General features: G+C 36.9%; 1 protein-coding gene across 4 annotated transcripts in view; it reads right to left on the bottom strand.

Moving 5' to 3' along the window:
- Positions 1–288: 288 nt before the first annotated feature.
- LOC128030390 (oxidation resistance protein 1-like) overlaps positions 289–21,735 on the bottom strand; it is a 115,798-nt gene continuing 94,351 nt past the window's right edge. For 2 of the 4 annotated variants that reach the window (XM_052617959.1, XM_052617960.1), the window contains 10 exons: positions 21,175–21,359; positions 19,092–19,729; positions 16,638–16,800; positions 14,022–14,187; positions 10,541–10,621; positions 8,718–8,843; positions 4,201–4,353; positions 3,932–4,027; positions 3,702–3,775; positions 289–2,035 (listed from right to left, as the gene is read on the bottom strand). In XM_052617959.1, coding sequence (XP_052473919.1) covers positions 1,900–2,035; positions 3,702–3,775; positions 3,932–4,027; positions 4,201–4,353; positions 8,718–8,843; positions 10,541–10,621; positions 14,022–14,187; positions 16,638–16,800; positions 19,092–19,729; positions 21,175–21,359 — 1,818 coding nt within the window. In that variant the 3' untranslated portion in view covers positions 289–1,899. Of the gene's footprint in view, positions 2,036–3,701; positions 3,776–3,931; positions 4,028–4,200; positions 4,354–8,717; positions 8,844–10,540; positions 10,622–12,343; positions 12,862–14,021; positions 14,188–16,637; positions 16,801–19,091; positions 19,730–21,174; positions 21,360–21,735 lie in introns of those variants that run through there. The other 2 variants (XM_052617961.1, XM_052617962.1) reach the window with 2 other exon arrangements.

Raw genomic sequence — 21,735 nt, 5'->3', positions numbered from 1 at the left:
ATACACAAAAGTGTGTGTGTGTGTGTATATATATATATATATATATATATATATATATATATATATATATATATCTCACAAGCCTGAATAACTTAATGCCATGTTACATGAATTACCATATTCATATAACATGACGAACATTTTGTCATTTTGTATTTACCTTCCAAAATACTATGGCATTAACAGTTTTTTTTTTTAAAGGAGTCAGCATTCAAAATTGATTAATTTACTTGCTTATTATGTAGTGCAGAGACCAGACCAAAGAAATAAAAACCATAAGAGACCTGATTCTGTCCCAGGTTACAACAATTTATTAGTATTCATTGTTCTTTATACATCACTGTAACATTATATTCCGGTGAAGTAGATGAAGGATTTGTTGCACTTCTCGTCTGCGACTCTGAAAGGATGTACTTGTTCCTCTCGCTGTGCGCACAGTCAATCTACACACCGAAAAAACCCAAAATACCAGAGCAAAAAAAGAAAGAAAAAAAGCTGGGACAGGACATGTGAGAAAAAGAGACTTTCCCTGCTGGCGTCCGTCACATTCGACCCTGTGCTCGACCGCTGAGACTTTTCCTCTCCACAGTAGCAGCAAGCTCTTTATAAACCATTTAATTTACTCTATGATCTAAAAGACAATAAACAAAAATATATACTGTACTGCTACTGCTAATGAGGCCTGAAGAACCTGGATTGAAACTAGATTTATAAAGTGCGAAAAGCAACCCACCAATCCACACACTGTATAGTCATTTATATATTTATATATATAGGAACAAATCTACTATTTTAACATTAATTTACAGGGTAATATACAATATATTAGTAACAGCTGAGATATCAGCACAAAAAATGATCACTGTCACACTTAACAGCAATATATATATATCATTATATATATTTGTATATATATGTATATATATATATATATATATATATGTATATATATATATATATATATATATATATATATATATATATAATCATATACATAAATATAGAATTGTCATTATATTCATGAAAAACAATTAAACCACGTCTCAGGCTTTTCAAATGATAGCCAGAAAAGCAAGTAATCTGACAAGACGTAAAGGGTCTCTTGGAAAGAGAAACAGGGAAAACAAAGGTACCCCGTCTGGATTATTTGAGGTCACAGGACAGGAATTTGCATATTCCACAAACCTATTGCGACACATAAGAACAGTAAAAGTCGCCCCGTCAGAAGTGGAGGGGTCGACGTTAGCCACACTCACACGTAAAACCCACCGAACAGAACATTACGACTATGGGGTTTCCGATCATGTGCTTCGACATGGTGTGCTATGATAGTGAACGACAGAAAAAACTACGAATTTCACAACACTTGAATATTTCGCCTCAAAAGAAACTACAAATGTGTTCTCGTGGATGCCACCGCCATCTGTCGATGTCCCAAAAATGCATGTTCTTCCTCTGAGAGCAAGGGAATGTGTGTGCATTTCTTTTTCTGTAGTTGAGTCTTCCCCCCATCAATAGTAGTGACGTGCTATCGGCTAACACCATCTCTTCAACAGACTCCTGGCGCTTTGGCTCAGCTAAATTGGACTATGGCAGTTCTCGGGTAGCCCAAACCCCATGCTGCCTCCTCCACCATCATCATCCTCATCTCCATTTGATGTTAAAAGTGCTCGGGGGGCCCCGATGGTTATTGACACTGCACACGGCTTGAACAAAACACACACATACTAAACAGCACAAAGAAGAGCTCTGTATTAAATGCAGGAGTAACATACGACAAGCGCGGTAACAGTAGCATCCGTTACGGGCTTCCTGGGAGCTGCGGTGATGTGCAGTAAGGTTTGGGATCTGCCTGGTGGCCAGTTACTCTCTCAACAAAAGGTACCTCCATGTGAGCTGCTACTCAAACGACCAGATCTCAATATCCTGCACGATGAAATCCTCCTTCGTGGAGAGCATGGGATTCCCGAAGGTTTTGCATGAATGACTCCTGCCGTGATAAAGATCCTCGTCCAGCCAAAGCCCAAACTCACCACTGCAAGAAAACGGTTTCCAATCAAACCTTCATTCTCTTGTAAGACATGCTTAATAACAGTACAAAAACACTCCACATGAGTACTTGGATACAAATCCTTAACAAACTTCATTTTTATCTGATATGCCCCAATGAAAATAACTCATTTTTACCCATTCGGTCAAATATTGCACTGCAAAGATCAACGACTTGCCATGCATTAAAGGATTTTTAATGCAATTCCTTTAAAAATCCTTTAAAGGGGGGGTGAAATGCTATTTCATGCATACTGAGTTTTTTACACTGTTAAAGAGTTGGATTCCCATGCTAAACATGGACAAAGTTTCAAAAATTAAGTTGTACGTTTGAAGGAGTATTTTTGTTCCCAAAATACTCCTTCCGGTTTGTCACAAGTTTCGGAAAGTTTTTTCGAGTATGGCTCTGTGTGACGTTAGAGGGAGTGGAATTTCCTTATATCGGTCCTAAGGGCACTTCTGCCGGAAGAGCGCGCGCTCCCGTATAGCAGAGCACTGAGAGCACAGACATTCACTGATCAGAGCGAGAGCGTCGTGAAATGTCACAAACGAAGTGTGTTTTTGGTTGCCAGGGCAAGACAACCCTGCACAGATTACCAAAAAAAAAAAAACAGCATTAAGGGACCAGTGGATGGAGTTTATTTTTACAGAGCATCAACGGAGTTGTGCAAGTGTTTGTGTTTGTTCCCTGCATTTCGAAGATGCTTGTTTTACAAACAAGGCCCAGTTTGACGACGGATTTGCGTATCGTTTATTTCTTAAGGATGATGCAATCCCAACGAAAAAGGGCCACGATCTTGTGTTGGAACCGCAGGCGGTGAGTAAAACTGCTTAAAATATCTCTGCCTCCTTGTTAGTGCGTCCCCTCACATGCCGGAGACTGAGTTCGAGCCCCGCTCGGAGGGAGTCGTTGCTGCTGCTGCTCTCGTTCAGTTTCAGCCTCTGGATCTGATTCTGGATCATAAATAAACGGCTGAATCTGACTGTAAGCCATGGTTTGTTTTGGATGATGGTTTTTCCCTCACGGTAATGTCACAGCTTCCACATGCTCTCAACGCAAAAGCCTATTGGCGCTCGTGATTCTTTAGCTCCGCCCACACGTCACGCCTCCAGCCGGTCGTGTTTTTCCGGGAAAAATCGGTACAGACTATCTTTCTCTTATGAATATAATAAAACTAAAGACTTTTGGGAGTTATGAAGGATGCAGTACTACTCTATAGGTACTCAAGATTAACAGGATATTGAGTGAAAACGAGCATTTCACCCCCCATTTAATGCACGGCAAACCTTTGATTATACCTTACATACACCACTGTTGAAAAGTCTGAGATCAGAATTTTTTTTTTTCTCTTTAACATTTTAAGAAAATTGCTGATTAAGGGGTTTAAACAGCATTTTTTTATATCTACCTACCTGAACACATCCAGTCTAAATGGCACAGACACTTGAAACAAACACTCTTACACCATCAGCACTGAGATTTTTTTTTTGCAAATTTAGTTTTGTGTAAAGAGACAATGACCGTGCAATTTGCGGGCCAAACTTTCACATTTACATTTGCATACTCATTTTTTCCTTACACAAACATGCCTAATGAAAATCAGGATTCATTATAATATTAATTATTGTTGAGGTCTCTGGTGTTAACTGACCTTCCTCCTCCAAAGGCTAAAGAGTCCATGTCACCTTTAATGAAGAACAGATTATCCCCAGTCCATTTGTGTGCCTGTCAGTGAGAAAAAAAATAGCATTTTTAAGAGTAAATCCTCTAATGTATTTTGCACATGAAAGTCTTGAAACTGAAAATGCCAAATGACAGACGAGATCAGAATTCTTTTCAAACTGCCTGTAAGGAAAAATCATACATAAACTGAACACAAACCTCAAACTGTGGATAAAAGGTGAACAGGAAAGTCTCTCCTGTGCCATAGAAACCCTCACTGACTTTGAACGGTTCTGATGCCAAAGCCCCAAATATCTACAAGAGCACAGAGAGCAGATCTGATTAGGAAACACTGAACCAAAATCTTTACAGTGTTTCTGGTCTTATGAGATATGAGGACTCTGGTGTTTTAATACTGTTGTATTTTTCTAATCCTGTGTCAAAGTCTGAAACCAAGGTCTTGTGAGAGATAAAGAGAAGAGTGTGACCTGTCCATCACTGTCTTTGATGACCAGCAGCATGGGTGAATCCTGATCCTGCATGGCTCGGTACAGCGTCTTAATGCTCATGCCATGCTTCGATGTGCTGAAGGCCAGATTCCAGTGGTAACCGATGGTTCTGGGTGGGAGATGTTTTGCCAGCTGAGTAAAAAAACAGGGAATAAGTTAGGCATAATGCATGACCAGGTGTATTTTAATGATTTTATTGCATGACATATAGGCAAAGAACCTTATTACAGGTAAGTAAAATTAAAACTATTAAAAGCATTTTTGATTATGGAAATAAAACACTGTAAACACTAGATGAACTTCCAATACAAAAATGAGAAACTTGGCAACTAAAGAAGTTTAAGATGAAGCACTTAATAAATGGAAATTAAACAACTAAAACTGAAATAAGAAACAATTTAACTTCCATAACTTTTTAAAAATTTAATTTTTGTATAACTTTCCCTTCTAAGATAATCTGCCAAGTTTCTTCTTTAAAAAGATACCAAACTTAAGTCTGTGCTCCAAAGATTTATAACAATGTTTATGCTCAATCAATCGACAGTCAACAGGTTTAACCTAAATAGCAATATCATAGACTGTAAAAAAACATGGACGTAGTGTCCGTGACGTCACCCGTAGACTCCTGTAGAGTGTTTTTGAAGCCTAAAGTGTGCAGAGCGGGCTGTCGCCATCTTGGCAACACGTCACACGTCACTCTCCCGGACAATCGAAAATGGGAAAAAGGCGGGAGTTGGTTGCTGAAGCCACGCCCACCTAGCGCGACAGTGGTGACAGCAGGGGCAATCCACCTGTCACTCAAGTGGCCACGCCCTTAACTATGCATAACTTTAAGGCTTAATATAATTTAAACGGATGAGTTATAAAAAAATTCACCCCCTCACAGTTGTCATGAAGGGCAAAATTAGCTTTATAGACCAAAATCTTTTTTTGCACCATGATGTAAACATGTTTTTTTCTGCTGTAAATTTGGGCATTTTAACATGAGGAGTCTATGGGACTGACTCCCTTGTCCAGCGGCCAGTCAATGAATTGCAGTTTTAGTCACTTCCTTGTTGGCTTTACGAGAGATATATATGTAAAAAATAAAACATAAAAAATATAAAAGATGATTTAAAATATGATGGAAAAACTATAATAGTATAAAAATAATACAAAAAATAATATTGATGTGTACTTTGGAGTATCCTGCTTACACTGTGTTCACTTTTCAGCATGGACAAGCTTTTATCGATATTTGCAGAATAAAATTTGACAATAGATATAAATAAAAGTCAGATCTGGAATTCAGAAATAAAATCAAGCATAATGTTAACATAACATATGTTTGAATAAATAATGAGTATAATTTCTTTAAAAACAGCAACGTTACCACTTTGTTGCGAATATATTTATTGTAGTAAAGCTACTTTATTGTTAAAAGTTATGGGACAGTGTTTTCAACAAGTTTCTGTGACCCTGAATCTTTTTAATGCTTTCTGATGTAATCTGTGAATAAAAATTAAGAAAAATTGAAAAACAGGAGAACATGACTTAGGAACGCAGCAGTATGGAAGTGGAGAATAAATAATAGATGTGTGCAAAATCAGAGCAGCAGAAAGGGCGAAACATTAAAAGCCCAATTACAGTAGCACTGACCTTTTCAAACCAGTAGACACAGAGAAGCTGTACACCACACACACACACACACACACACACACATAAATATATATACAGCTGGCAGCAGATGCTGTGTGTTTCCTCGACACATGTTTGTGTGCAGCGGTCTCTGTGTCCTCCGGCAGGTCCAGGCTTTCCCAGCGTTTGGAGAGCATTGAATTACTCTGTGTAATGACATGAGTTTATTTGATTTACCAACAAAATGGGCCTACGTCTGAATAAAGGGTTCTGCGAGAGGCCACCTCAGGTGATCCATTCACAGAGCACTGATGCGTTTGAAAGGCGTGCACCCGTAGGGCGCAATGACTTAAACCTCAGAACGACACAAAACCTCTGAAGCTTCACTACAAAACACATCGCACATGGAACAGTAAGATCACATCAAAAGATCAGTACGTCATGTACAAAGTCTCTGACAACTGCAGCTTTTAGTAATGACAGTCAAAAAGATTTGAACAGTCATACTGTCTTTCTGGATGAGATTAAAATTTGTCTGTGTCAGTGTTATTTTAGTATTATTTAGATATTATAGTGTTAATTAATTTTGAATGACCTTTTATTTTTATATTTACTACAAAAATATTCTATATTTCAAAGTTTAGTAATTTGTTATGTGCATTTGTCATTTCGTTTTTACAAAAATGTCAATTGAATTGATTTTTAGTAATTTTAGTACATTAACTGTTAATGTTATCTTTTAAAATGTTTTTTTTTTTATTCAATCGTATGGCTTCAGAACACTTGGGGACAGTCATATGTAAGGTTGAAATCATAAGGAAACAATTCATTGTTGAACGATTTAGAGTCATTTGTTTGTGATGTCTTACTACAAACCCACAAATAACAAACAAACAAACAAATAAATAAAATCTTTTGCAGCTTTAGATTCAACATCAGCATTAATGTTAAATAATACACCATTAAAGAGCCACACAGATAGGAAATCAAAAATTACCTGTATTACTGTATGATTTAGCTGTCCATCAGTGGAAACAATGTGCAAAGTAATTAAATCAAAAAGTACACGATTTATAAAGGTATTGGCTTCTAAAGTAAGGAGTCGACTCTGAATCGCTGAAATGAGTCGGTATAGATTTCAAATCTTTTGCCCATCTCTTTGTACGTCACTAGAACACTTTGCATAATAATCTCCGCCTACCGTCTTGAGAGAAACAAAACTCTGACCTGCCCCACCCCCCACACAGATGCTCTGGTTACTAATTGGGGGTGATAGCATCATGTCGAGGAGACAGTGTGTTTTTAATTGTAAAGGCAAGTTTGTTTTATTTTCACTGCCAAAGAATGAAGATCAGAAGAACCAAAGGCTAAAATTCATTTTCACCACAATACCAGAGCAGTACAACAAATCCCTTTTGTTGTGTTCACAACATTTCACTGATGACTGCTTTTCTAATCTCAGTGAGTTCAAGGCGGGATTTTCAAAGCGTTTGGCCATAAAAGAGGGTTCATTACCAACTTTATTTAGACCAACGAGCATCTCAGAATCACAACGCGAAGTATGATTATGAAGTTATGTGTTTGTTTTCTCCCGAGCGTCTTATCAGTATGTCGCGCTAGCACTATATGCTAATGCTAACGCATTGTTTACCGTGAAGTTGTGTGCTCAGTTTGGTTATGTACGTGCTTACATGAGTATGAAAATGTTAGTGTGTGTCATCGTTTTTATTACTTGGATGAATGATAAAAAAAGACGTGTAGATATGATGTTTTTCCCTTACGAAAATTAACCATGGTTTTTGTGTAGTAAAGTGTAGTAACCAGTTGACCAATCAGAACCCCGTATGCTACCGAAAGGTGGGGTTTAAGGAAACTGAATCTTTTGAACAGCTTCGCGCGAACCGTTTGGGGATCTCTGAGAATTGACGTAATTTTAAAATGATATTTTGACAAAATGACAATGTTTTCTAAACAGTGATAGGAAGCTTAGAATTTTCATCTTACTGGCTCTTTAAATAATATTTTGATACAGTATTCTGTCAACATTGGTGGAAGAATTCAGATCATTCTGTTCTAGTATTATCGACACACTTTTGCATTATTGAAACACTTTTTTACTGTTTAACACTGAAAAGCTGCTTTGACACAATCTGTATTGTATAAAACACTAAGTAAATAAAGGTGGTGGAAGAATTCAGATCATTCTGTTCTAGTATTATCGACACACTTTTGCATTATTGAAACACTTTTTTACTGTTTAACACTGAAAAGCTGCTTTGACACAATCTGTATTGTATAAAACACTAAGTAAATAAAGGTGGTGGAAGAATTCAGATCATTCTGTTCTAGTATTATCGACACACTTTTGCATTATTGAAACACTTTTTTACTGTTTAACACTGAAAAGCTGCTTTGACACAATCTGTATTGTATAAAACACTATGTAAATAAAGGTGACTTGACCAGACATGACTATTAATCCTAAAATTCCATTAAAAAAAAGTTTTTATGGTGAACCGGTTCTTAATTCTATATCCAGGTCACATTATCTGTATATTTTCTTAAATGGAAAATAGTAAGCATGGACATTCTGCTCAGTTTCATCGAAGAAAGAAAATCAAATCCGTTTGGAATGACATGAGGATAAATAATTATGGTTCAAGAACAGTCAACCTTCGCTTTTCAAATCATTCCTATGCCCCTGGCCATAACATGACGAGTGTGAATAAATCTGTCTGTTAACATGTCTGAGATCTTCCTCCGGCCGAGAATCAATAACCAGTGAACAGTGAGGAGAGCTGCCTATTTCTGGACCAGCGGATCGATGAAACACTGTAAAGCCCGGAGCAGCGGCCAGATTTATTTCACTGCACGTTTACCTTCTCAATCTGCTCGGCCTCCAGAAGGTCACTGGGTTCGTTCAGGTTGGGCTTAAAAGTCTCTGGCTCCAGGCTGGCGGTGATGGACGTGCCATGTTTGGAGTTTACATCCTCCTTCGTGGTGATCTAAAGACAGAAGACACCATTAGTAAACTATCTAGTCACATTCTGATTTAAGCCACATAAACCTGAGACTTTAACAAAGAATGACCTATAATGACCTGAAATTGACCTATAAATACTCACTGCAGGGATTTGGTATTCAAAACATTTGTGGAAGTGAGGTTACATAGATTTAACATGTAAATTAAACTTGAGCAGGAGAACAGAGAGTGGTTTTATCTCTGGTGGAATTCACCTATGGGGACAAAATAACCGGAGAAGACAAACTAATCCTGAAGGAAATGTTTTGGCTAGGCATGATGGGAATACTATATTAATGAAAAATACTTGTGCATTATTTACCAAATTCAGTGGCTTCCAACCAGTGGAAACTGTCAGTTCTCCTATTCAGTTTGTGATGTTAATAATTAAGCTTGTTGTTCTGACAGTGCAGTTAATGGTTATATAAATAAACTTCATTGAGATCAAGGATTCCTGTTGCTCAAACATTATGCTTGGTGTTAGCAACGAAAGGTAATGGGTTCAATTCCTAGACTAGAGAATGCATGAACTTAATACAGTGTAAGTTGCACTGGATAAAAGCATCTGCTAAATGCATACATTTAAGGTAAGGACATTTAGGCAATTTTAGTGCTATGTTGGATCACCACTTTTGATGTCCTATTTAGAATCTGGTTTCTGAAGCACTTCTCCAAAGCCTGTTACATGAGGACTAGTGGTGTTATTTTACAATGTAGTGCCACAGACAGTTAACATTCCCTCTCTTGGCCTGAACACACTCAGGTTACACCAGCCGTGCTTCAATTACATTAATTGTCTACAACAAATAACCAGGCAGCAATCAATGCAGGCCTCGACCCAAACACCCGCCTGAACCACAAAACATTCTGAACATGGAAATACAACCCACTTTCTCTAGCATGGCTTCCAGAAAATTCCTCATTTCATTCAGGTTTTAAGGGGATACAACTGCTAGTAATGTCCACTAACAGAGTCCTTTGAATCAGTAATTTTGCAGGGATATGTACACTGAAATTTGTGGAGGGCAAGATTTTAACATTTTTTAAAAGAAGTATTTTCTGCTCACCAAGTCTGCATTTATTTGACCAAAAATACAGTAAAAATTTTAATATTGTAAGATATTATTACAATAAAAAAAATAGTTTTCTATTTTAAAATACAATGTATTCCTGTGATGCAAAGCTGAATTTTCAGCATCATTACTCCAGTCTTCAGTGTCACATGATCTGTCAGAAATAATTACAATATACTGATTCAGTGCTCAAGAAACATTTCTTCTCATTATCAAAGTTGAAAACAGTTGTGCTGCTTAATATTTTTGTGGAACTGCTATACATTTTTATTTTCAGGATTCTTCAATGAATCAATTATTTATCTGAAATAGAAATCTTTTGTAACATTATCATTTCACACTTTTGATCAACAGAATGCATCCTTGATGAATAAATGTATTCAATTCTTAAAAAAAAAAAAATTACTGACTAAATTTTGAAGGGTAGTACTGTTAATAATTTGTGTATCTAAAAATTGTAATATAACTTTAAGGGCTACACTTTATATAGGAAATTATGGAATTTTCTGCACAAACATTTTTGTGTCAAACTTGCCATCCACAGCTAGGCAAGTGCAATGTACAACACCTAGAGCTACATCTGCAGGGTTCTACAGATTTTGTGCACCTGAAGGCGTTTGCATAGGGAGCGCAGATCTTCACTGTTTAACGCATCGATCCGGCGGTGGTACTCAGTCCATGACACTACCTGCTCCAGAAACAGGGGGACACAACCACACCGCTGAGCAGGACGACAAGATGAGGCCAAAATATGGACAAGAATGTGCAGTCTGGGTCTCTTTTAATACAAGATGTTAACTACTAAGATTGCGGCCAGGAATGATTGTCTTTATGAGATATGGAAGAGATGAGAGTAAGACTGAAAGCCTAGATCATGTCATTATATATGTGAAACTACAATACAAATGTGAGCAGACAACACAGCGAGTGTTTTGCACGATTGTGTGAATTGTTTTGCACGAAGCTCTGCAGACAGATACGAGAACCATATTCCTAATAGCTAACATAAGCCATAGCAGAACCACATAGAAATCACAAATACTCAACATCCCCTACAAAACAAAATGTTCTGTTATTATTTACTCACCCTCATGTTCAAAATCATCCATCTTAACACTTAACACAATAAAATCAAACTAACATCTTAGTCATTAAGCAAGAAAACTACCTTCAGCTGCCATTGAATTTTTTTTTTTATTCTTATTTAAATATAAGTCCTTACCCATCATACATATTTTAACAGCTGGTATATTTTGCCACACCTATGTGACATGTTTGATAACACATTAAACACATGACCTACTACCACTTGAAAACATGGTTCACAAAAAACTAAACTTCTGAAATAATTTACCCATGCTAGTAAAAGCTCATACCGGTTCATACTCAACCTGTATGTCTTTCTTCTATGGAAAGATTAATTTATGACGAATACCCAAGCCAAATCTTTTCAGTGTAATGAAAGTGAATGGACACTAGGGCTATGTTAAGTTTCAAAGTGACAAAAGTACAACAAAAGTATCATGAAAGTGCATACAATGCAATATAAAGTAAAAGTCTTCTGAAGCCATACTGTCACGTAATAACCATAAGTCGTTACCTTGGACATTACCGAGTTGAAATCGTTCACGGATCAAGACTTGTTTTGTGAAATGGAACAACCGATTCATTAAAAAGATCCGAGTCACAAAAATGAATCAATCACTCAAGAATCTAGACACTAGAGCGGAATTGTTTTTTGTTTTTATCTGACATTTTTGTCTGTTCCCCACACAAATGTATCGTATGGCTTCATACGTTGTGTCCTGCTTTTTTGCGTCTGTTTTTAAACTTATGTCCAGTTACTATTTGTCTTAATTACATAGAAACACAACGACTAGAACGTTTACTTAAAACGTTCTCTTTCGTGTTTCATCACGCAAGAGGGTGAGTCACACAGGTTTGGAATTTGGAATGTCATGACGGAGAGTAAATTATTTATTTATTTATTGGCAATCTAGCCCTTTAAAGTCCTGCAACAATACTGACTTGTCGACTGTAAAAGGGAAATGACCGAGACTGCGGTCATTCTACTCCTTGACGGTAAATAAAAGTTTTAGCCGATACGTCGCCACTTTACAGCCCTCAATAATGTACAAGCAGGAAGGTAAACTAGAGCATTCATAAAAAATGCATATTGTCTCGGGTGAGACATTCACTGATTCACACACACACCAGCTCCAGCATCACAGATCAACATCAGCAGACTTTCATGTCTCACTTTTACACTGTTTTACTTCAAAAGCAGCAACACGAACTCATCAGACAGCCAATGTCAATCAACACAGCCAGTCATTATACGCTAATATTTCAACACCCCGCTCACATACGCTTCAGCGAACGCATTCACTCAACACTTGTGTTTACATACATAAGTGTACTTAGGAGTCAGAGGTTTTCCTTCCGTCACCCGCTTGGAGAACATGATCTAACTCACAGCTTGTCACATTCAGCCTTCTTTCCGCCGACCGACAACATGCCATATTCAGACGGCAAGATATTGACAGACAGCTACGTGAGCCAATGACATCGGACCAAATGGAAGATTTCTGCCTCTGATTGGTTCTGTTACAATACGTCCCGCCTCCTGTACGGAACTCTTTAGCGCCTTTAAAGGAACAAGCGCACCTAAACGAGACATCAGAATAGTTTGATCCAAAATTATTGCCAGTGAGTCAAATGAGTGAGGTAGTAACGCGGAGGCATCAAAACGGACCCGATGAAAAACAAGGCTGTCGATGAAAACTTGTTCAGAGTTAGATACACGCGTAACTGGACTAAACATGCTTGTACTAATAAACTGCTTTTTGGGAGTAGAACAACCAAACACTCTGGCCATGTTTCAAACGTCACTAACCATGAGCACTAAGGGTGCTTTCACATTAGCACTTCTGATGCGCACAGGGTTCGACTGACTTCATAGTTTGGATTATGTGAACCAAACTGAAACACTCTGCTCACATTCCAAATGTCAATGAACACTATCTGTTAAAGTTTAACATTCAAACAGTTTAAAAATGTAAAGGAACCACAATTTCAGACAGCAGAGAAAAATACGGGACATTCAAAATGCAACTTTTATGCCTAAAAATCAGTTTCACAAAGTAAAGCAACTAGTCTTAATTGCACTTAAGAGTTAGCTTGACTGAGCATGTGCTAAACAAGTGTCAACACTCTAGCTTGCTTAGTGATACAGTCGATCCCCTGAGTATCCTGGAGGTCCCAATATCCAGAATTTTACTTGTCAAAAGATCATGTGGCTTTGCAAAGATCTTCCAGTTTCAGAATAACAAATCAGTCTATTTTGTTCCCTACACCATTAATTTAAAGTCAAATTTAAATGCTGCCGCGGTTTTGGTTTCTCAGTGCCATAGACTGGTTTCAATATGGGTACCAGAACACAATAACATGCAGGGAAATATAAGATGGTAATGTTTCCTATTATCCATTCATTAAAAATCAGTAAAACACTCAACAGCTTTATAAAAGGAACACCACGCAAAATACATCAGGTTACAACACTTGCACCTGTAGGCATGATTTGCTTGTATCTCATTCAGGCATGACATAGTCGGGCTAAACCATGCCTTTTTAGACATGACCTAGGTATCCATGCATGCATAAACTGCATACATGAGCCTCTTTCTTGAAAAACAAAACAAAAATATAATAATAAAACAACTACACACTCATGCAAAACACCAGCTGCAAGCTCACAGTGCACAATGCATCTTGGTTTCAAAAGAAACGTATTGACCAAGTGCAAAACAACCCAGTCTGAGAAACACTGAATACAGGAGCTATGACAACAATGTATGACTGGTGCATGAAGGTGTATGAAGTGCGGGGAACACAATAAAGACACTTCAAAAAAACCTGGAACATAGAAACAGACAATAAAGACACACATACAAGTGCAAATACAATAAAGAGAAATATCTGAAATCAAATTAAGTGCATAGAGAATACAGCACACATAGAATTACAGACACAACAAGCATAAATCACAGATATAGTATCAATCCAAACGTGAGCTGAATGAGCCGTACCTCCCACTCTTTATCTGAATTTTCTACAGTCTGCTGCTCCTCATTTGCCTCCGACTCCTCGATTTTCTTCACCACGATGAAGCCAGGATCACGGCTGATGCTTCCTACCCCATCCCCAAATACATCTGGGCTCCACTGGATGAAGAAAACGTACAGGTGGTCTGACCTACAGAAACAATGACCAACACATTGTTAAAAATGTTAATATATGCCATTTTTTAATTGCTTATGAGCCAGATGAAATATGCTGAATTTTTCCACATTTTCTGCTCTGATTTTAAGAAAATATATGAATTCTGTGGAATGGATTTAGACATAGCTAAACAGTTTAACTGAGTTACATACTTATTGGTAGATTAAAGAAAAATCCAAATATAAAGAATATTTCATAAACAAACATGTCTGATCAAATGTGTTCCATTCAGATTTTTTAGAAGTGTCTATATACAAATATTTGTACAATATTTTACACCATGAACATAGTGACAATACTGTGAATCTGAATTTCATTTGATCTTTTTCATTTATTGCATTAATACATATTTTTTTAATTAAAAAATGAGTTACCATATTTTTCGGACTATAAGTAGCACTTGAGTATAAGTCGCATCAGTCCAAAAATACATCATGATGATGAAAAAAACATATAAGTCGCACTGGAATATAAATCACATTCATTTAGAACCAAGAACCAAGAGAAAACATTATCGTCTACAGCCGCGAGAGGGCGCTATATGCTGCTCAGTGTAGACTACAGGAGCATTCAGCAGCATAGCGCGCCCTCTGGCGGCCGGAGACGGTAATGTTTTCTATTGGTTCATATCTCTTAGTTCATTTCTCTCGGTTCATATCAAATTAATTTTGATAAATAAGTCGCACCTCACTATAAGTCGCAGGACCAGCCAAACTATGAAAAAAAGTGTGACTTATAGTCCGGAAAATACGGTAATCTGTAATAAGGTACATTACCATTCAAAGTTTGGGTGTGTGAGGGTTATGTTTTTAAAAGAATTATGCTCACCATAGTTAAAAGTAAAAAGTAACACTGTAAAATATTATTACAACTAATATAATCTTAATACATTTTCTAACATATTTTAAAATGTTTTTTATACCTGTGATAGCAAATCAGAATATTTGGAATAATAACTGCAGTCTGGATCCTTCAGAAATCATTCGGATATGCTGATTTGGTGATCAAGAAACATTTATTTTTATTTTCAGTGTTGAAAATAGTTATAATTAGCACAACAGCTTAATATTCCTATTGAGGAATTGAAAGTTCAAAAGAACAGCATTAATTTGAAATAGAAGTCTTTAGTGACATTATACCTGTAAATGTCTGTACTATCACTTTTGGCCAATTTAATGTGTCTTGCTGGACCCTATGGAGCCCTGCACATGGCATGCAGGAAAAAAAAATAGTAGGCTAAATCGAGTGCATGATTTCCTAATTCGGTCCCTCGATTTGCTATATCGTGCATGCAATTTATAAATCGAGGGAACGAATTAGTAAATTGTGCGCATGATTTAGCAAATCAAGGGAATGAAAAAGCAAATTCAGGGAACGAAATAGTAATCGTGTGCACATTTTAGTACATCAAGGGAATTAATTTTTTTTTTCTAGCAAGTCAAGTGCGAAGCTTTGTAGAACCCAAATGGTAGTGCATGTAGCTTTCGTTTTGAAACAGGCAAAGCCATGGAGAACTCAGTGTGACTTGCAACAGAACGCGGTGGGCAGCGAGAGCTTCAAAGCCTCGTCTGTCAGGCCCTGCTCACGCACTATTGTCATGACACTTTACACTGATCATCCGGGTCACCACCCAACTAGGTCATGCAGCCGGGCCTGGCCATGTCTCAGTGACAACAACAGACAGAAGTTTGGCCACAGAGCTCAGCAGTGCAGTACTACAGCACACAGGATGTCTGGAGTTCTTTTCCTAACTTGCAGACTATGTCAAAATGAATCTATTCTGATTCTCTCATTCTGATTTAGCTCAGCAAGTGTTCCCTAAAAAATATCTGTGACTGACTCATCTGTGATAACAGACAGAATAAGTTCCAGTGGGATGAAGAACACTGAACGCTTGTGTTGAATCAGAGGGTAGATGAAATAAGACAAAGACAGCACTGTTTCAGTACTAGAGAGCTGATCGCCCAATAAGACCATGTTAAATTTACATCAGTTATCATTAAAAATAAAAGTGACTTCCTACAAAATTGAATTATGCCGTGTAATTTCATTGAGAAATGTGTAATTTCATAAAGAAATAAATAGGTCAAATTTCAACCTATAACAATAATAATAATAATATCAAGAAGTAGATGACAATGAAGAGAAGAAAGTACATATTTTGTAAAAATAAAATGAACAAATAATATACTACATAATAAAATGATTTTGCATAAAGAAAAAGCCTAAATACAATAAAAGAATAAAATAAAATATTTTCATGAAACAAACTAGACTTAAAAACGTTGAGAATGGATAAGAAGTCTTTTGACCAGCATGTAAAGTAAATCTAACAACAATCGAACAAAGTGAAAATAGACCTGATTTGATACAAATAATGGAAACAAACTGTGGATAAGTTTGATTCCAGATGTCAGACTCACCTCTCTTGGGGAACGGCAAACCAGTACTCATGCTTCTGGTCACGCTGTGCATATTGCTGCATGGAGGCACTGGCATTGGACACAAACGTCTTCTTCATGGCATTGCCAACCCGCAGACACAGAAACTTGTGAGACTTCTGCCTCTCCTTGGACACCATGACGCCTGAAACACAGAAATATAAGCTCATCCTAAAAGCCCACCACAGAAGTGGAGCAAAGTTAAAAACTTATACAAAAATGACATTATTCTTTAAAGTGTGATATAATAATGCATCAATCATCTCACGGCCTGCATATGAAGGATATGAACATTATCTAAAAAAAAAAAATAGACATGCTATAATCACTGGAACAAAAACACATTGCCTCTAATGAACTACACCCTGCCGGGAGCTCATATGCAAAGCTGAATCCAATGCATCTTTTGTTAATAACTGATTAGAAGGTCAACCCAGTGGGAGATGTAGAAAAAAACACCTTACACCAGTGTTGTAGGAGCCAAAGCCCTTTACACAGCCAATGCAACCTTAATCTACTTACACTGCAGAACACATTGAGAGGGCATTCATTTTCAATGGGCTAATTTGCTGTGTAATTCAGATGACTTTTGAAGTGGGTCCTGAGCTGTGGAAATAACCCCCTGTGATTTGTCAGAACAGTTCAAAGAATTGAACTTCATTCTCATGCCATGAGACTGATGAATATTATTGTGTTGAATAAGCAAAATAAGTTTATATGGTTTAAAAAGTAATATTTAGGCTTTTGAGTTGTGGTCACTGGTTAAATATATATAATACACTGACCTGCCACTTTATTAGGTATACTTGTTCAATTGCTTGGTAACACAAATTGCTAGTCAAGACATTATCGCATCTTTACTGAACAACAGCAAACAAACATTGTAGACTTGGGTGGTGACATGTTCATGTGATGTCAGCAAGCTGCAGATGTTTAGAAGCAAGCCTTATGTTTTAAACTCTTTTATCCAACCAGTTCCTCATGATATCACGTCTTGAACTCCTGGGCTCATTCTGAAAACTGGCTCATCCCTTAGTGTTGAATAACTATCAGCAGATGACTCACACGCTGGGATGGAAAGCAACTGGGGCACACAGAGATCTCAGCACATCTAAAGCTGACAAGCATGGAGGAATGGTGATAAAAATATACAAGTGAGAGTTTAAAAATGAATTGCATTATCTTCATTCCATTATAAGACTATGGAGACTAGTGGACATACTGCTCATACAGCCCTCAGTAACACCTCTCTTGCAAATCATGGGAATATCAAAGCATTCTATTATTTGCACCTGTACCACTGTACATTCTAAATACCACTGATTATGAATATGATAATCATTCGATTCTTTAGTATAGGGCTATAGCAGGTTAAGTATGACACCATGATGAAATAAAATACTTTATTCCTCAGTACTTTTTTTTCTTATTTATAAATAAATAACAACTCTAAGCATCATAAAAAAATTGTCATTTTGCTATTGCAATGCTATGTCTATCAACAGATTCAATTCAATGTCAACAACCTATGATTAATCACATTATTTCTAGTTAATATATTTTCAGCTATACTTTTAAGGAAAGAACTGCCTGTTGTTTCTGATGTTTGTTGTAATGTTTGTGTATGTGCAGTTGTCATGTTTAATGGACTTTAGTTTATCTCTTGGTCAGAGAAAGGGCTGCTGGTAAAAGCTGCAGTAAAGTGTCTCTGCGCTCCCTCAGGTGAAAACAGGTGAGCCACTTTTCATTACGAAGCTTTTTACACAATATAAGCTCTCTCTCTCTCTCCCCTGCTCTAGATTTTTATAAAATAAAATAATTAAAATAAAATAAATCGATAAACAGTAAATATATAAACAGATTAAAATGTTCTGTTTTTTTTTTTCATTTTTATCATGCATAGAATAAATTTATAATTATTTGTAATTAAGTAATTAAAATGAAATTAAATATAAATAAAAAATATTTAAAATGTATTATATTTAAGGTCTATTATACATAAAAAAGTTATATTAAATAATTATAAATCTATTAAAATTATTATATTTATATTATTAATTTAGATCTAACAGTATAATATATAATGTACACACAATAATATATCTATATCTATATCTATCTATCTATCTATCTATCTATCTATCTATATATATATATATATATATATATATATATATATATATATATATATATTTATATATATATATATATATATATATGTATGTATGTATGTATGTATATATATATATATATATATATATATATATATATATATATATATATATATATATAAAGTGTTTAGATAATAAATAAATACATAAGTAATTATATACATACATTATACACACACACACACACAAACACATATGACTGATACAAAACCCTATGAACCCTTTAAAAAAACAAAAGGCAGAAATATTGGAGAATATGTCGTACCCTCAGCAGAGCTCAGTCTCTGGCTGCTCTTAGACTGTTGTTCGTTCTCTCTTTGGGCCTGCTGGACACTCTCTCGCTGTTCCTTTGCTTGTTGCATAGTGTGACTCTTCCACATCTTTCTTAGTTCCTCTATGTCCGTCTCTGAATCTCGAGTACCATCTCTGGTCAGCTTAGCCCCATCGGGGCTGCTTTCCCCTCCCGAGGTCTCCCTTGCTCCAGGGGCCAAGCTTTGAGAACCTGAGGACTCGAGAACTTCTTCGGTCTGGCAGTGGGGTGGTTGCTGGTTGTCCCTGCTGGTGGGTGTGCTTGGCTCTTCCTGGCTGGGTTGTTTGAGCTGGGCAGTTTCGCTGGCTGGTTCTCCCTCCTCTGGCTTTTCCTCCTCCTCCTTCTCTGTATGGCTGCCCTCAGCAGTCTGAGGTTCCTGGAGGAGGGTCTGCATGGATTGGGACGAGGCTCCTGATGACTTGTCCTCTTGCTGTAGCTCCTCTGTGGACTGCCTCTCCTCCCGGATGGGTGAGAGCTCGGACTCTGTGAAGACATCCTCAGAGATGGAGCCCTCGGTGCTGCGGGGGGCAGTGCTGGCGCTGTCATAACCCTCCCGCAGATGAGAGCTTCCAGAGAACACGGCTTCAAAGTCCCTGTGGCACAAACAGAGAGAATGAGAGATGCATCTTCTAGAAAACTCAAAACTGCATTTCTAAAGGTGCCTTTACTGCTCTATGATGTGGCTTTAGTTCAACCTTACTGTATTCTTCAATGGTAATAGCATAAATAATCATTCACTGATACCAATGTATGCACCGCACTAAACTTAGTTATGTCTGAAATAACATGAAATAATAAACAAAACAATAAAAGGACTGTACCATATATATAAAAGAAAACCTTGACCCTCTAACACCAGCATTCTCTAAAAGTGCATAAATGAAAAGTAGGCCCCTTTGTCTGTACATCTGCACGATCAAAGATGCTTTGCTTCACATCCACAAGTGAGACCCTGCAGTGAACCCCGTCTGACTGATGAACCAACCAACACAGCTCTGAGCTGAATAAAACACATCATCATTCATAATCCAACAGGATATAAATATCTGGGGGTGCTAAAATCATTATCTTCTTATTACAAATAGAAATGGGTGAGTAATTCAGAGGTAGGCGTCTGAATTCATCCTTCATTAACCTTAGAGTAAAAATCCATTTCCTGTATAATAAAGCAGAACAGTAGATATCTGAAACAATCGTACATGCTCACCACAAACAAATTATCGATTTGTCACATGAGAGATCTTCAATCTAGATAAGACATCTGAAAATGAATCCAATTAATAGCATGTAACGCAGGTGCAATTTTCACTTTCCATAATCTTTCATAATCAAAACTATTAGTTTGTGGCTGAAGTCGATTTCATCATTTAGTTTTTTGGCCTTTGTGCCACTTATAGTAGAGCGAAGACAAGAACTTAATTTGGCATGTGAATCTTGTAAATCTTAATTAATAATATGTTTCTGATTTATTCAAGAACAATTTTTGCAAATTCAGAATGATTCATTTTGATTTGATTTATAATAATATTCAATTTCGATTATTTGATTCTGTAAGTTTTTGACTCTACTAAAGCATTAAAATATCATAATACATTTGCAGATATTTAAGAAAGATGCTAAGTTAACATACTTGTTTATCTGAAAAACAATGCTACAGTCAGTTATTCTCCTTTGAAAATGCGCGTTCCGGGCCGGAATGTCTGTCTCTCTTTTGGTTTGTGAAACCAGTCCACTGTCAGTTTACCCGGAAAACACAGCGTATTTAATTTCATTCATCATCGAGTTTGTTAGTTCCTGTTGGTGTTGTCAATCTGGCAACCTACAAGTGCATCAAGTCTGAGGAGGAGGGGCCAAGTGAAGGAAACTCTCCAATATTTTAAATTTGGACTGCAGTACCTAGTTCAACCACTCGGTGTCAGTCCTACATACGGCACCTTTAAATGCATTTATAGGATTATTTAAATACTAATGTGTGTTAGCTAAGTTAAAGACAAACAACTAACCCTATGCTGCGTCAGTATGAAGTGAGAGGTCTTACGGTGGTATGGAGTCACGGATCTTGCTGTCAGTGATCTCTCTGTAAACGGCAGCAGACTGAACCTCATCCAGTGGACACATGATGCCGTACTCCTCACAGCCTCTCTCCAGAACCAGAGGGTCCGTCCGGTGAGGGTCAAACATGATGTTGTTGGGCGTCACCAGCAACACCCCGCTAACAACACCCTGTGACACATGACACAAGTACCCCACATGATCACACATCATAAATTATTTAGAAATATATAAATAACTGTATGCACAATAAAATAGACCTCATATTTTATCAAAAATGATGAAGTTTTTAAATCAACAATGTTGCCAGAGATTGTTCAAATTTTTATTCCTGATAAATTATATAATTATGACACATCACCTTATTATAGTAAAACATCAATGCTTTTGCATTTAAATATTTAACAAAGCATGCAGACAAACGGCCGCTTTTATTGTGTTTGTTTTGTGATCATGCTAGTTCCAGTGACTTATTTCTCATTAGTTTCTGATAACTTCTCTTTGTTGGTGAAATGATGGGGTTGCATGACATTGTTCCTGAGAGGCG

The sequence above is a fragment of the Carassius gibelio genome, chromosome A16, assembly GCF_023724105.1.
Source record: "Carassius gibelio isolate Cgi1373 ecotype wild population from Czech Republic chromosome A16, carGib1.2-hapl.c, whole genome shotgun sequence".
Taxonomy (NCBI): Eukaryota; Metazoa; Chordata; class Actinopteri; order Cypriniformes; family Cyprinidae; genus Carassius; species Carassius gibelio.
Note: the sequence above shows the minus strand (reverse complement) of the source record. Positions and strands in the feature narration are given on the sequence as shown.